The sequence below is a fragment of the Equus caballus genome, chromosome 25 (genome assembly GCF_041296265.1).
Source record: "Equus caballus isolate H_3958 breed thoroughbred chromosome 25, TB-T2T, whole genome shotgun sequence".
Lineage (NCBI taxonomy): Eukaryota > Metazoa > Chordata > Mammalia > Perissodactyla > Equidae > Equus > Equus caballus.
In genome coordinates this window covers 13,750,271-13,763,481 of record NC_091708.1, presented here as the reverse complement: position 1 = coordinate 13,763,481, position 13,211 = coordinate 13,750,271, and the positions used below count along the sequence as shown (strand labels likewise).

The 13,211-nt window shown below is 56.5% G+C and overlaps 1 protein-coding gene across 11 annotated transcripts in view; it reads left to right on the top strand.

The window, feature by feature from the left end:
- Positions 1–261: 261 nt before the first annotated feature.
- The window catches only part of ANKS6 (ankyrin repeat and sterile alpha motif domain containing 6), a 50,608-nt gene continuing 37,658 nt past the window's right edge, over positions 262–13,211 (top strand). For 3 of the 11 annotated variants that reach the window (XR_011432531.1, XR_011432529.1, XM_070251237.1), the window contains exons 1-2: positions 467–960; positions 8,543–9,045. Coding sequence is in view for 4 of the 11 variants with exons in the window: in XM_070251237.1 (XP_070107338.1) it covers positions 608–960; positions 8,543–9,045 (856 nt within the window). In the remaining 7 variants the exon portion in view is untranslated. Of the gene's footprint in view, positions 961–8,542; positions 9,046–13,211 lie in introns of all 11 variants that reach the window. The other 8 variants (XR_011432530.1, XR_011432532.1, XR_002804073.2 and 5 more) reach the window with 7 other exon arrangements.

Sequence of the window (13,211 nt, the reverse complement as noted above, 5' to 3'; positions counted from 1 at the left end):
ATTCGCATTTGTAAAATGTCCCAGACGGTGCTGCTTCAACGACCACTGAAGAGAGAGAAGGTACAGGAGGCGATGGCAGCCCGAACGCCCGTCCCACAGAAGGACGGGCACTAAGGGCCCGCAGGACATTCTGGGGAGTCGGAGTGGGCCCATCCGAACCTTAATTCAGTCAACAACTCTTTCGGAAGTGCCCTTAAGAGCCAGGCGCTGGGTCAGCGGCGGCGGATTCAGAGGCCGGCCCAGGGTCCGGAGCTCGCGGTGTGGGCAGGGCTGGGCCGCCGCTCCGCCTCCGCGCGGGCAGGAAGTCTCAGGAGCCGCGGCGAGGGCAAAGGCGGCCCCGCGGGCCCGGGCGGCGGACGCTGCCCGCCGCTTCCCGGAACCCGCTGGCCCCCGACGCCGGCGATGGAGGCGCGGCCCCGTCCCCGCGCGCGCGCCCGACGCTCAGTGGGCGCGCCGCCCCGTCCCCGCGCGCGCCCGGCACACAGTAGGCGCGCGGCCCCGTCCCCGCGCGCGCCCGGCACACAGTAGGCGCGCGGGCGGGCGGAAGGGGGCGCGCGGCATCCGGGGGCGGAGCCGGCGGGCAGACGGGCGCGGGCCGGCGGCCGCGATGGGCGAGGGCGGGCTGCCCCCGGCCTTGCAGCTGCTGCTGCGCGCCTGCGACCAGGGTGACACGGAGACGGCGCGGCGGCTGCTGGAGCCGGGGGCGGCGGACCCGGCAGAGCGCGGCGCGGAGCCCGAGGCGGGCGCGGAACCGGCGGGGGCCGAGGCGGCCGGGCCCGGGGCGGCGGCGGCGGCCGGGGCGCCGGTGCCCGTGGACTGCTCGGACGAGGCGGGCAACACGGCGCTGCAGTTCGCCGCGGCCGGGGGCCACGAGCCGCTGGTGCGCTTCCTGCTGCGGCGCGGCGCCTCGGTCAACAGCCGCAACCACTACGGCTGGAGCGCGCTCATGCAGGCGGCCAGGTGAGCGCGCGGCGCGGGGCGGGGGCCCGGCGGGGGCGGTGGCCCGGGGCGGGCGGGGCTCGGGCGGCCGGACCTGCCCGGCGCCCCCGCAGGCGCCCCGGGAGGGGAGGAGTCGAGGACTCGTTCGAGAGAGTTGCGCTGGTAAACTTGGAGCAGCTTGGGGTGCCAGGAGAAGTGGCAGCGCCTTTTATATAACGTCGAGTCGGCATCTTGGGACCGTTGGCCTTTCCAGACAGAATCTGGAGACTGCGAATACAATCTTAGACTCAGAATCTTAGACGTGTTCGTTCCTTCCTTCTTGCACCCAGGGTTTCCTAAGAACCTCCCTGCCCACCCTAGCTTGGCACTGGGGATTCTGCGGGGCCCTGGTAAAGTCCCTGGGGGAGCGGCTCACATGCCAGCGTGCAGGCCGGACAAGGCAACAGGCTTGACTAGGAAAGTTCGGGGAGCTCTGGGAGCAACAGACCCAGTTTGGGGAGGTGGAGGAGGGTTTCTGGTAAGGATGATGTATATATATTCAAGTGCAGACCCGAAGATGCCTAAAAATTAACCAGGACAGGAGACGTGGGAGGTGGGAACGGGTGATAGGAGGCCCATGCAAAGGTTTGGAAGCAAAAGTGGACATAAGGCTTTGGTAGGACTGGGAGGGGCTGGGAGTAGTGGGAGATGAGCCTGCCCTGGAGAGAAGGAGGTAGATGCCTGGAGGCAGGGCTGAGAAAAGTGAGCAATCCCAAGGGCACTGGGGAGTAATGGAAGGGTCTAGGCAGAGCAAGCGACAGAATCAGATTTATGTTTTGGAAGGATCACTTTCACTGAAGTGTGAGGATGGATAGGAGGGCTGGGCTTGAGTCGGAAAGGCTGGTTAGGAGGGGATTGCGGCAGTCCAGGAAGAGGTAAAGGGCTGGACCAGGGCAGAGACAGTGGCAGGAGAGCAAGAGATGAGTTTGAGATGTGCCCAGGAAGCAGGATGAACGGGACATGAAATGATAATAAAGAAGCTCTGGGTATACCTTGAAGCCTCTCACCCCTGTTGGCCATCTTCTTAGGTCCACGCCTCAGTTTCATGCAGAAATTCCCCAAGGAAGGAATGCAGGCCATTTGTGGTTTTGATGGGTATTGCCAAATTGCTCTCCATACAGTTGTGTTGGCTGCTGTAACAACTGACCACGAAGCCAGCAACAGCCACATCACTCTGACCCCTGTTTCTGTTGTCACATCTTCTGACTGACTCTGCTGCCCCCTCTCCTACATTGAAAGGACCCTTATGATTATCTTGGGTCCACCCGGATAATCTCGGCCACTCTCCCCATCTCAAGGTCAGCTGAGTAGCCACCTCAATTCCATCTGCAACCTTCAGTTCCCCTGCATGAAACCTAACGCGTTTACCGGTTCTGTGGGTGAGGATGTGGGCATCTTTGGGGACCCGTCATTCTGCTGAGCACAGCAGTCCCTGCAGTTTCCCCTCCCAGCAGCAGTGCGTGAGTGCCTGTTTTGCTGCGGCCTCACCAACAGAGTGTGTTTATCAAATTTTGGGATTGTTGTGTCTGATGGGTGACAGATCATCTCTCAGTGCAGCTGTGATGGCGTTTGTTAAATTGTAAAGCATCTTTCCATATGTATGAGCTATTTGTTTTTCCAAAAGGCATTGAAAACACAGCATTCTTATCCATAATCTTCTCATTGTGACCCGATAATATTTTATTTCTCTGAGTTCTTTTCCAAGTGTTGCATGGTTATTCTAGCTTAATTTGTATTGCTGGAAAAATTTTATTCTGTGTTATTTTCAAATGTAGCATTTTCAGCTGTTGTGTGGTAGTCCATCCGTGGGCCGGTGCTGTGGTTTGCTTAACTGTTCCCCAGCCCTTGGGCGTTTATTTCCATCAGTCCATAAACACACTTGGGAACGCCTGCGCCTTCGCATGGGCAGGGCAGTGTTCCATGTACCTACCAGTGTGTTGAGACCCTTTGTGTCAAGACCCTTGATTTCTTGCCCAGAGCAGTCTAGGGAGGACTGTAAAGCCTTTTGGGCTATCGACCTTTCTTCTGAGGTTCCCTGTCTCTCTTAGTGGCCTCATCCATTCTTCCAGGCTTTAAACCTCCAGGTAAACCCCCCGCCCTGGTGCCTGTACGTGCTGTGGGCAGGTCTGCCCGTCTGTCTGTGCCATACCCTCTCTAGAATCCGTGCCCTCTCTAGAATCCGTGCCCTCCCCACAATCCGTGCCCTCTCTAGAATCCGTGCCCTCTCTGCAATCTGTGCCCTCTCTGGAATCTGTGCCCTCTAGAATCCGTGCTCTCTCTACAATCCGTGCCCTCTCTAGAATCCGTGCCCTCTAGAATCCGTGCTCTCTCTAGAATCCGTGCTCTCTCTAGAATCCATGCCCTCTCTGGAATCTGTGCCCTCTCTAGAATCCGTGCCCTCTCTACAATCCGTGCTCTCTCTGGAATCCGTGCCCTCTAGAATCTGTGCCCTCTAGAATCCGTGCCCTCTCTGGAATCCATGCCCTCTAGAATCTGTGCCCTCTCTACAATCCATGCTCTCTCTAGAATCCATGCCCTCTAGAATCAGTGCTCTCTCTAGAATCTGTGCTCTCTCTAGAATCCGTGCCCTCTCTGTAATCTGTGCCCTCTAGAATCCGTGCCCTCTCTGGAATCCGTGCCCTCTAGAATCCGTGCCCTCTCTGGAATCCGTGCCCTCTAGAATCCGTGCCCTCTCTGGAATCCGTGCCCTCTAGAATCCGTGCCCTCTCTGGAATCCGTGCCCTCTAGAATCCATGCCCTCTCTCCGTCCCCTCTGCCTTGGTCCCGGCCGCACCTTTGTAGTTGCCTCCCAGTGCTCTCCCTTCCTCCGTGTGGGCCTCTCTACTTGATCCTCTAGAGAGCTTCCAGATCTTCTGAAATGAATGTTTGGTTGTGCCTCTCCCGTGATGGCTAATGGCACCCCCGCCAGAGCCCTCAGCATTGGAGGCTCTCACATTGAGACCCCTCCCCACATCCTCTCTTTCCCCCTGACTTCTTAAGCTCAGGCCGAGGTGATTTCATCCAGGCCTTCTCCGTATCTCCCTGTGGGTTTTCTTTTCTTTTCAGATAACAGATATTGAGCATTTACTATGTGCCAAGAATGTCACCTCCACTTTACAGATGAGAATCTGAGACTCCCAGATCTGCTCATGAGCATGCAGCCAGCCAGCAGACTGGGGGAGCCCGCCTGCAGAGCCCTCAGCATGACCACCGCAGCCACACCCAGGGAGCCCCTTCTTTCCTTTCCACTCTCAGTGAGCCCCCCCTCTTCCTGCCAGCTTAGCTTCTTCCGGAAAGCCTGCCATGATATCCCCCCGTTCTCGGGTCTCTCAGCACCAGCAAGGCCTCACGTTGTAGCTGGTTGCTTTCCTCAGTGGCACCCAAGCCTGACCGCACATCAGAATCCCCAGGATGCTTTTCAAATCAGATTCCCGGGTTCCCTTTCTGGGGATTACGACTCAGAAGACCTGGTGGGGAGCGAGCCACTAATGTTCGCCTCATCTCTGAACTCCCATGTAGTACAGAGGGGCTCTTGGTGAGCCTGGGGTCCTTGTGGAGCGAGGTTTGTGACGGCAGTGGAGAAATGAAGGGCAGGAGAAGGAAAGGAAAGAGGCCAAGGTGGAGTCAGAGCCAAGGTACACGCCACGCAGCCTGTCCCCTTAGCATGGGGCGTGTTTGGCGAGTAGCTTCCTTGCACTAGCGCCAAGAGGAAAACGGAAAACTAGTAATTTAACATTTTTAGAGGACTTTCTTCTTCTCTACAACTTGGTATTGTAAAAAGAGCTGGAAGTTGTGGTCCCCGTGTTCTGACTTTGTCACTTTCAAATCAAGAGGCCCTTTAGTTCCTCTTTAGTCCTCTGTTTACCTTACAGGTGCTTTGTGGGAGCGTTAGCTGTGGCATGCTCTCTCACTCCTGGGAGAAAGTGGCAGGATGTGACGATCCTATGAGAGGATTAGGGTTGACTCTGGACCTCTGCCTGAGCCTCGGCAGGGCCTGGGGACTTTGCAATGTGTTGTCCTTCAGTCTGTGATGCTGACCGTCTGTCCTCAGGTGTCGCCTCTGTCCGTGTTGGGCCACGCTTGTACTTTCTGCTGCCTGATTCGTGTCAGAAGCTCAGTGGCGAGGAATAATACGTATGGGGCACTTGCTGAAGGCTATGGTCTGTCTGTCCCTCGGGTCAGGGACAGTGCGTGGCCGTGTGCCATCACGGTCCAGTCTCCTGCTCTTCCTCCCTGAGCCTGGAGTCGCCTCAGAACCATGCTCCCGGCAGCCACTGCTTTTGGTGGAAGGGGCATGTATTTATCATCCCAGCTCTCTGTGTTCCAAAGCTTGTCACCAGCTCAGGCCAGGCCATCAGAGACCCTGTGCCTTCACTGCAGTTTGGTCTCTGGTGGATGTTTTAGTATCAGAAAATGGTTATATTTGTGTTTTTTCCTATTCTTAAAGTGATAACCTGTATCAGTCACTTATTTTTTAAAAAATGAGTTAACTCAATCTGTCCGCACAAAACCTTAGGAAGTAGGTAGTATTGTCATCCCCATTTTACAGATGAGGAATTGAGGCTCAGAGAAGTTAAGTAACTTGCCCCAGGCCACACAGCTAGTAAGTGACAGAGTCAAAGTCACACCCAGGCAGGTGGCACCAGAGCCTGTGCTCCCAGCCTCTGCTCTCAGCCGTGAATCCTGTCACTGACCGTTTTCCTCTTGGTGTTGGCTACAAGGAAGCTACTCACCGAGTCTGCCCAGTGCTCAAGGGACAGGTTGCGTGGTGTGTGCTTATCTCTGACCTCACCCGTGACCTCTCTGCTTTCCTTCTCCTGCCCTCATTTCCCCGGCCAGTGTGGCAGAGCTTTGAGTGGTGGGAGTGTGGGCCAGGTCTTTAAACACAGGTGTTAATTGCTGAAATTAACTGGTAATAGTAGCAGCTGCTGAGACAGCCGCACCTTCCCGGTCCTCAGCAAGTACCTGCTAGAAGCGGAGCGTCTGCACCGTGCTCTCAGCCTTCCTGGAGCCCCTTTATATTTCAACCTAATTGAGTGACCTCGGGCCACCCGTGAGTTCAGAAGGTATTCCAGATGTCAGCATTTCTGCTCAAATGCAGTCCTTCCTCTGCGAGAATCTGTTCGAATGGAAGAGCAGGGGTTCGGGGTTTTGGGGTCTAGGCTCGGATTTGCCCCCGTCACATTCAAATCGAGAGAGTCTGGATTGTCCTCTTCTATTTAATCTTCAGTTTGCTCATTTGTGAAATGGGCATCATCAGTTTATCTCAGAGTTTATTAAGATCAAATGAGATAAAAATGTGGCAGTACCTTGTAATCTGCTCTTAGGAATTATACTAGATTTTGCCTCATGCTTGACAAGTAGAGGCTGTAATCTTTTAAAATTCTCTGCTCCAGTGGGGGATACACCAGTTCTTTTTTTTTTTTTCCCTGAGATTGGCACCTGAGCTAACAACTGTTGCCAGTCTTCTTTTTTTTTTTCCTGCTTTTTCTCCCCGAGTCCGCCCCCGGTACATAGTTGTATATTTTAGTTGTGGGTTCTTCGGGTTGTGGCATGTTGCGCCAGTTCTTCAGCCGTTTCCACCGCCCGTCTCTGGACCATCCCCTGTGTGGTTATGCCAGTCATTGGTTCACTCACTCATGTGACAAGGTTGACGGAGCTCCACTGTGGGTCAGCCCCCAGCCCTGTCCTTGGAGAGTGCCCAGTCTGACAGGGAGACACAATTACAGGAGGGCTCAGGTGTACCAGTAGAGGCGAGCACAGGGAATTGCAGGTGCTCCCATGAGGGGTGCCTGAACTAGTGAGGGGGTGGTCGGGAAGCTGCTCAAAGGAGGTGAGATCCGAGCTGAATCCCGAAGCAGCAGAAAGGGCGTGCTGAGTAGGTGAGGGCAGGAGAGTACTTGGTCAGAGAGGTGGGAGGCACAGGTGTGGAGGAGTACAGCTGATGAGCGCAGGCAGGTGGCTGTGCCGGAGGGTGCGGAGTGGGAGGAAGTGAGGTCGACAAAGTCAGCAGGCCTCCCTCAGGCAGTGGGATGCTGGGACGTGGCCATCAGCTTTAGGGTTTGGCAATACCATTTTCGCTTTTGGGACTATCCTCGTGGAGGATGGGCAGGAAGGAGCAGCTCTGGACAGGGCGACTGGGCGGGGTGGCAGCTTTCTGCGTGTGTGTTTATTTCAGCTTGACCTGTGCTCTCTCTGCTCCGCAGAAGAGTGGGGACAGGCCCAGTCCCCCTGCAGCTGGGGGAGCCAGTTCACCGGGCTCTCCCTCTGCTGGCTGCGCTGCGTAGGCTGAGCTGACCCGGGGCTGTTAAGGGTCACGTCCCAGAAGGTATTCATCAGTTCAGCCCGGAGTTCAGCCTTGGCCGTGCCTCCTCAGGGATCGAGGAGGCCCTGGGCTTCCGATGAGGTACAGAACCCGGCTCCAGGAGGAGAGGAGCACGCAAGAGGTTCAGAAAGCCGCCCACAGAGGCTTTATGGTCTCGTGAGACCTGGTGCCGCACGGCCAGCCCCTCTTGTCATTCTTTCCTTGTTAGTCCAAGGCCCCTTCCAGCTCTGAGTCCAAAAAATGCTGCAAAACAGGACATTTCTGCCCTCTGGCGGCAAAAGGAGGAGGAGATTCTGCCAGGAAGAGGCGTCTCTTTTCGTCTTCCTGGTGTCAGAGACTTGGTGGGCACAGGTCTCTCTCCCCAGTGTCCCTGCAGGGCCATCCTCCCAGCCTCACTGAGGGGGGTCTGGCCCAGGCCCAGTGCTCAGGTCCGGCTTCGGACATTCCTGCCAGCAGGTGGCAGCAGGCCGCCAACTCGAGGTGCCCAGGCCCATCTCTGCTGACCACAGCCCCGCCACACCTCTTGGCAAGGGGTCTGCTGCTGTCTCCTCCCTAAGGACTTTCTTCGTGTGTACATTTGGGGAGGGGAAGGGTGGGTGTGAGTCAGACAGGGCCCTGCCCATGGGAGGTCAGAGCAGAGGTAGAGAGATTACCAGGCTGTAAAGCAGAATAGAGTGAGCCTCTGAGACGCAGGAGGCGGGTGGTGTAGGGGAGGAAGCAAGGGCGGCAGGATTCAGACAGGCCTGGGTTCTGACCCTGACGCCGGCCCTTCCGGCTGGGTGACCTTGCACGTTGCATAATGTAAAATGATTACGATGATAAAGCTAATGTATGTGGTGCTTCCTTCTGTCAAGCGCTGTTCTAGATGCTTTATGTGTATTGCATCTTTATGATATATTTATGTGTGTTGACTCATTTAATCCTCAGCATTCCCTTGAAGTAGATACAATTATAAGCCCATTTTACAGAGGAGGAAATGAAGGCACAAAGAAGCTGAAGTTCTCTCTCAAGGTCGTGCAGTTAGTGGATGGCAGAGCGGGATTCGAACCCAGACAGGACAGTGCTCACCTTTGTGGTGGTGTATATGCAGGGCCAGCACAGTGCCTGGCAGCAGCAGAAGGCCTTTTACTCTAAGCAGCTTCTAGGACTTTAATAATTAATGACAAACGAGGATTGCGTACACTGTCTTCTTATCAGTGCTCCGTGTGTAGTGTCACTAATTCTCCATCTTCCTGGCAGGTTTGGGCACGTGAGCGTGGCACACCTCCTTTTGGATCACGGGGCTGATGTCAATGCCCAGAACCGGCTGGGGGCCAGCGTGCTCACGGTGGCCTCTCGGGGCGGCCACCTGGGCGTGGTGAAGTTGCTCCTGGAAGCCGGTGCCTTCGTGGACCGTCACAACCCCTCAAGCGAGCAGCCAGGGGCTGGGGACAGCAGGGACGAGCGGCTGGACATCACGGCCCTGATGGCTGCCATCCAGCACGGGCATGAGGCCGTGGTGCGTCTGCTGATGGAGTGGGGCGCAGACCCCAGCCACGCGGCCCGGACCGTGGGCTGGAGCCCGCTGATGTTGGCAGCGCTCACTGGGAGGCTCGGCATGGCCCAGCAGCTGGTGGAGAAGGGGGCCAACCCCGACCACCTCAGCGTGCTGGACAAGACTGCCTTCGAGGTCGCACTGGACCGCAAGCACAGGGACCTTGCAGATTACCTGGACCCACTGACCACTGTCAGGCCCAAGACAGGTCAGGCTGCCCCTCCTCCCCTAGGCCCCACCGTGGCTAACTCACAGAGGACCCACACTGTTTAAATGGCTGAAGCCGAGGATCGCCCTACCGGAAGGGCCCGCAGAAGTCAGAGTCCAGCCTGCAGAACGGTGGGACCTAGATGTGCCGAGCATAGGAGTCGGTGGGCAGTGCCGTTACGTGCAGGGCTCCTGGCCCGCCCTCCAGGGAGAGATCTGGTAGCTCCGGGCAGAGCCTGGGAAGCCACATAGCAAGGCCCCTCCCTAGCCGGGGCAGCCTGACGCAGGCGGTCCTGCGCTCCTTCCAGAACAGGGGTCAGCAAGCTTTGTCCGTAAAGAACCAGATAATAAATATTTTAGACTTTGTGGGCCCTACCGGCTCTGGTGTAACCACTCCGTCAGTTCTGCTAGGGTGAAAGCAGCCGTAGGTGATATGTAAACAAGTGGGCATGGCTATGTTGCAGTAAAGCCATAAAAACCGTAATTACAGGAACAGGCAGGACCATAGTCTGCCAACCCCTGCTCCAGGACGGTGTGCTTGACCACCCGCGGTCAGCCCCCAAAGACTGTTTAACATCTCAGGCAGCCACTTTTGAGTTTCTCTTTTTTCAACTCCTATTCATGTGTCCTGTTTCTGTTTTCTTTTTGCCATCTTTCTAGCATTTAAAGGGCTGTCTGGACAATCCTTAGCAAACCTGCCACAGGACTTGCTGCCTTTCAAAGCCCCTAGTCCATCCTGTGCGGTAGGCCTGTGCAATGCGTGTCATCCACGGCCTCGGGTCCCTCTTTCTCTGATGGGTCTGACTCCAGTGACGTGACTGAGGCAGCCGAGGCCGTCATGACAGGCTGCTGTCATGAGCAGCTGGGGCGGAAAGGTACAAATCAGGAGGAAAGGCCTTCAGACAGAGGGCGAAAGAGACCTGAAAGTGTGGAGAAGTTCGGCAGCATCCAGAGAGGATGCAGTCATCCCACCCATCAAAAGAAGCTGCAAATTTGGGAAGAGCTTCTTAGAAATGCATCAGCCAATCAGAACAACTCTGAAGTAAGCAAGTTTAAAGACCCTGTAATGACAGAGAGATGGCAAAAATAAAGAGGACACCTACACAGAGAGGAAAAAGGAGTGAAGTTCAGGAAAACCTATCTGAAGCCAGGAGACCTCTTAGCTTGTGCAGATTGGGAAACTGAGGCCCAGAGAGGGACAGAAGCTGGGCACAGGTCGCACACCTGGGAGAAGCTGAGTGAGTGACACCCAGCAGGTGAGGGATCCCGCGGGCAGAGCCCGGGGACGTGGTGCCGCCTGGTTCGAGCGCTGGCAGGGCCTTTGAGAGCTGCGCAAGCACGGAGCTCTTCTGAGCCTTCCTTTGCCTCGTCTGTAAAATGGGGTTATGATGACGACTACCCGGTGATCGTGAGCAGAAAACAAGGTGGCGTCGGGTGCATGAGGCCCCTGGCCCCGAATGTGGTGGTGCAGTTAGAAATGAAGGCTCCGGTCTCCTCAAACAGGGTTTTTTCCCCGACACAGGCTGTGGGCCTCCTTTAAACGTGATGTTGGTACGTTTGTTTCTGTAGCTGAGGTTGGGACGGGGACGGCCCCCTCACGTCCCTGCCGTGCGCAGCACACCCTCCACGCAGAGTCTCACCCTGCTGGCTCTCTGTTCACCGTGGTGCGGGCAGGGGAGGTCAGGCTGGCAGGGAGAGTAACTTGCTCAAGGTCCCGGTGCTGCGAGTGGACGGTCCAGAACGTGAGCCCGCTGTGAGCTCCAGGCGGTGCTTCTTCTGGGGCTTGTCCTTCCGTCCCTCAGCTTGCCCTCAGCCTGTGGTCTTGGCGCTTAGCTCCCCACAGGCCTCAGTAGGGATCGTGCTGGCATCCTGGGGAGGTGATTTCCTGTTTCCAGCAGAGTCTCAGACACATGGGAATGTGCCCAAGGTCACCGTCTGCTTGGATCAACCCTGGCTCTGCCTTGCCCGCCGAGGGGCCTTGGACCAACTGCCTGAATTCACCCAGCTTCGTTTCGCCGTCCCTATTTGGGACGGCAGGAACACCCCCTCCCAGGGCTGCTGTGAGGATTAAGTGAGGCCACCCTGGCCCAGGGAGCACGAGACAGATGGCGGCAGCCACTGTTGCCACGTTATTGTTACTGTTGTCTTCTTTGGTGGGATCGGGGTGTGGTTGCGGGTGTAGACTCCCCGTCGACCGGACCCAGGTTTGAGGCTCTGTGCTCCCACTTTGTGGCTGGGCGGCCTTGGGCATGTTCGTTGTCCTTTCAGGATCTCAGTGTCCTCCTTCAGTCATAGTCAGTGCACTTGCCTTGTGAGGTTCCCTGAGTGACAGTCAAAGGATGCCTGTAAGGCGTGTGTCCCGGCGCCTGGCGTGCAGACAGCGCTCGGTACACAGAAGCTGTTACTTGTTTTTGTTGACCATTCGTTCATTCAGTCATTCTGCAAATATTTGTGGGGTGTCTGCTCTGTACCAGGCACCCTTCTTGGCACCTGGGAATCGACCAGGAACAAGCCCCGGTCCTTGCCCTGGAGGACCTTGCAGCCAACTGGGAGGAGCCCAGCAAATAAGCTAAGTTACATAGCTCGGTGGGTGCCACGTGCTAGGGGAGAAGACAGACAAGGGCTCGGTAGAGGGTTTGGGAGTGGCCGAGGTGGGCCATGCAGCTGCCATGTGAAACGGGCCAGCTGGTGGCCTCCCTGAGGAGCTGAGGGAGTGCACCATGCGGGTCCTCAGGGAAGAACCTTCAGGTGGGACAGCAGCGAGGGCAGAGGACATGGTATAAATAATGACAGGTTATTAAGTAAGTAATACTAGCCCCCAGCTCTTTCCGTGAGATGCCGGAAAATCCTCCCCACCGGGGCCTTGGAGCCCCCCAGATCTTTCCCTCACGTTAGCTGCAGGACAGGGGACCCTGGGGCTGGAACTGTCATTGTGATACCCTCCCCATCCCCAACGTGGGTGTTCTTGGGCTGGAGCCAGGTCCCCAGAGCTGCTCTGATAGTGATGCAAAAATTGGAGCCCAAAGTGAGGAAGGGACCAGCCCAGGGCCACCTGGCATCAGGGGACAGCTGCCCCAGCCTCCTGGGGTCACACTGGACACTCAGGGATTCATTTGTACCAGATGGTTGCTTAGCAACCAGCACGAAGGCCTGGTGACACTCTGCTGTCAAAGGGTCTTGGCATGAGAAGGCCTCGGCCCACAGCAAAGTAAACTTTTAAACAGTTAAAGGAACATGGCATATTTATTAAAGCTAAGATGCAGGGTCGTTTCTTAATGGTATTTCACAGGCAAAATCAGACATTTGGTTCCATGTCAGTTGGCCCTTTAAAGTTACGCTTGCTGGGGTGAGTGCTGGTCATGAGGAACGGTAACAGTTGCTCTCTGGATAGGGCCTGACCATTCTGAAGCATATTTTCATCCATGTTCCTGATCCCTGCAACCTCCACGTGGTCCCCGCATTAGCACGTTATCCCCATTCCAGTGGTGAGGAGACAGATCGCTCTAGACAGGTGCACGCATCCTGTGTGCCGGCTCCAGACTCAGTGCTCCTCGTGCCACATGGCAGTTTCCTCCCAGCCCCCCGAGGGCCCAGTCTGGACCAGAGATTCAGCCCAGAGCCACAGGTTGCCTCTCGCAGCTGCTCCATCCTGGAGTTAGTCAAAGGCTGCAGACTTCCCGCGTTCGACCGCCAGCCAGGGGACTGGTCACCAGGATGCCTACTTTCCAACAGGAGCGGGGTCCCCACTAGCCTAAGCTTGGAGGAGGGTGATGGGTGGGCAGGTGAGGGAGGGGCTAGCATGGAGGGGTGCAGCGAGGCCTGGCTTTGGGGATGGGTGGGAGTCCTGCACCAGCCAGGGGGCTAGGCTGAGGGACAGCATGAAGACGTGAGGTGGGCAGCCGCCTGCAGGGAGTGGGTCTGTGGGTCTGGGGCAGGGGTGACTCAGGGTCCTGCTCAGATTGCTTCTTACTGGGAAGGAAAGGAAAAAAAATGGGGCTCTTGTGGCACCCATGCCGTGACCTCCCTCTGGGCTCGGCTGCGCAGTGTCTCTGCTCTGCATTTATCTCATGCTTGCCCATTTAGTTTAGTTTTTAGGAGAAAAGAATCATTGATTCTTTCTTAAATCGTCATAGGAACTCAGGTTTTTCCAAGACTATGCTTTTCTAT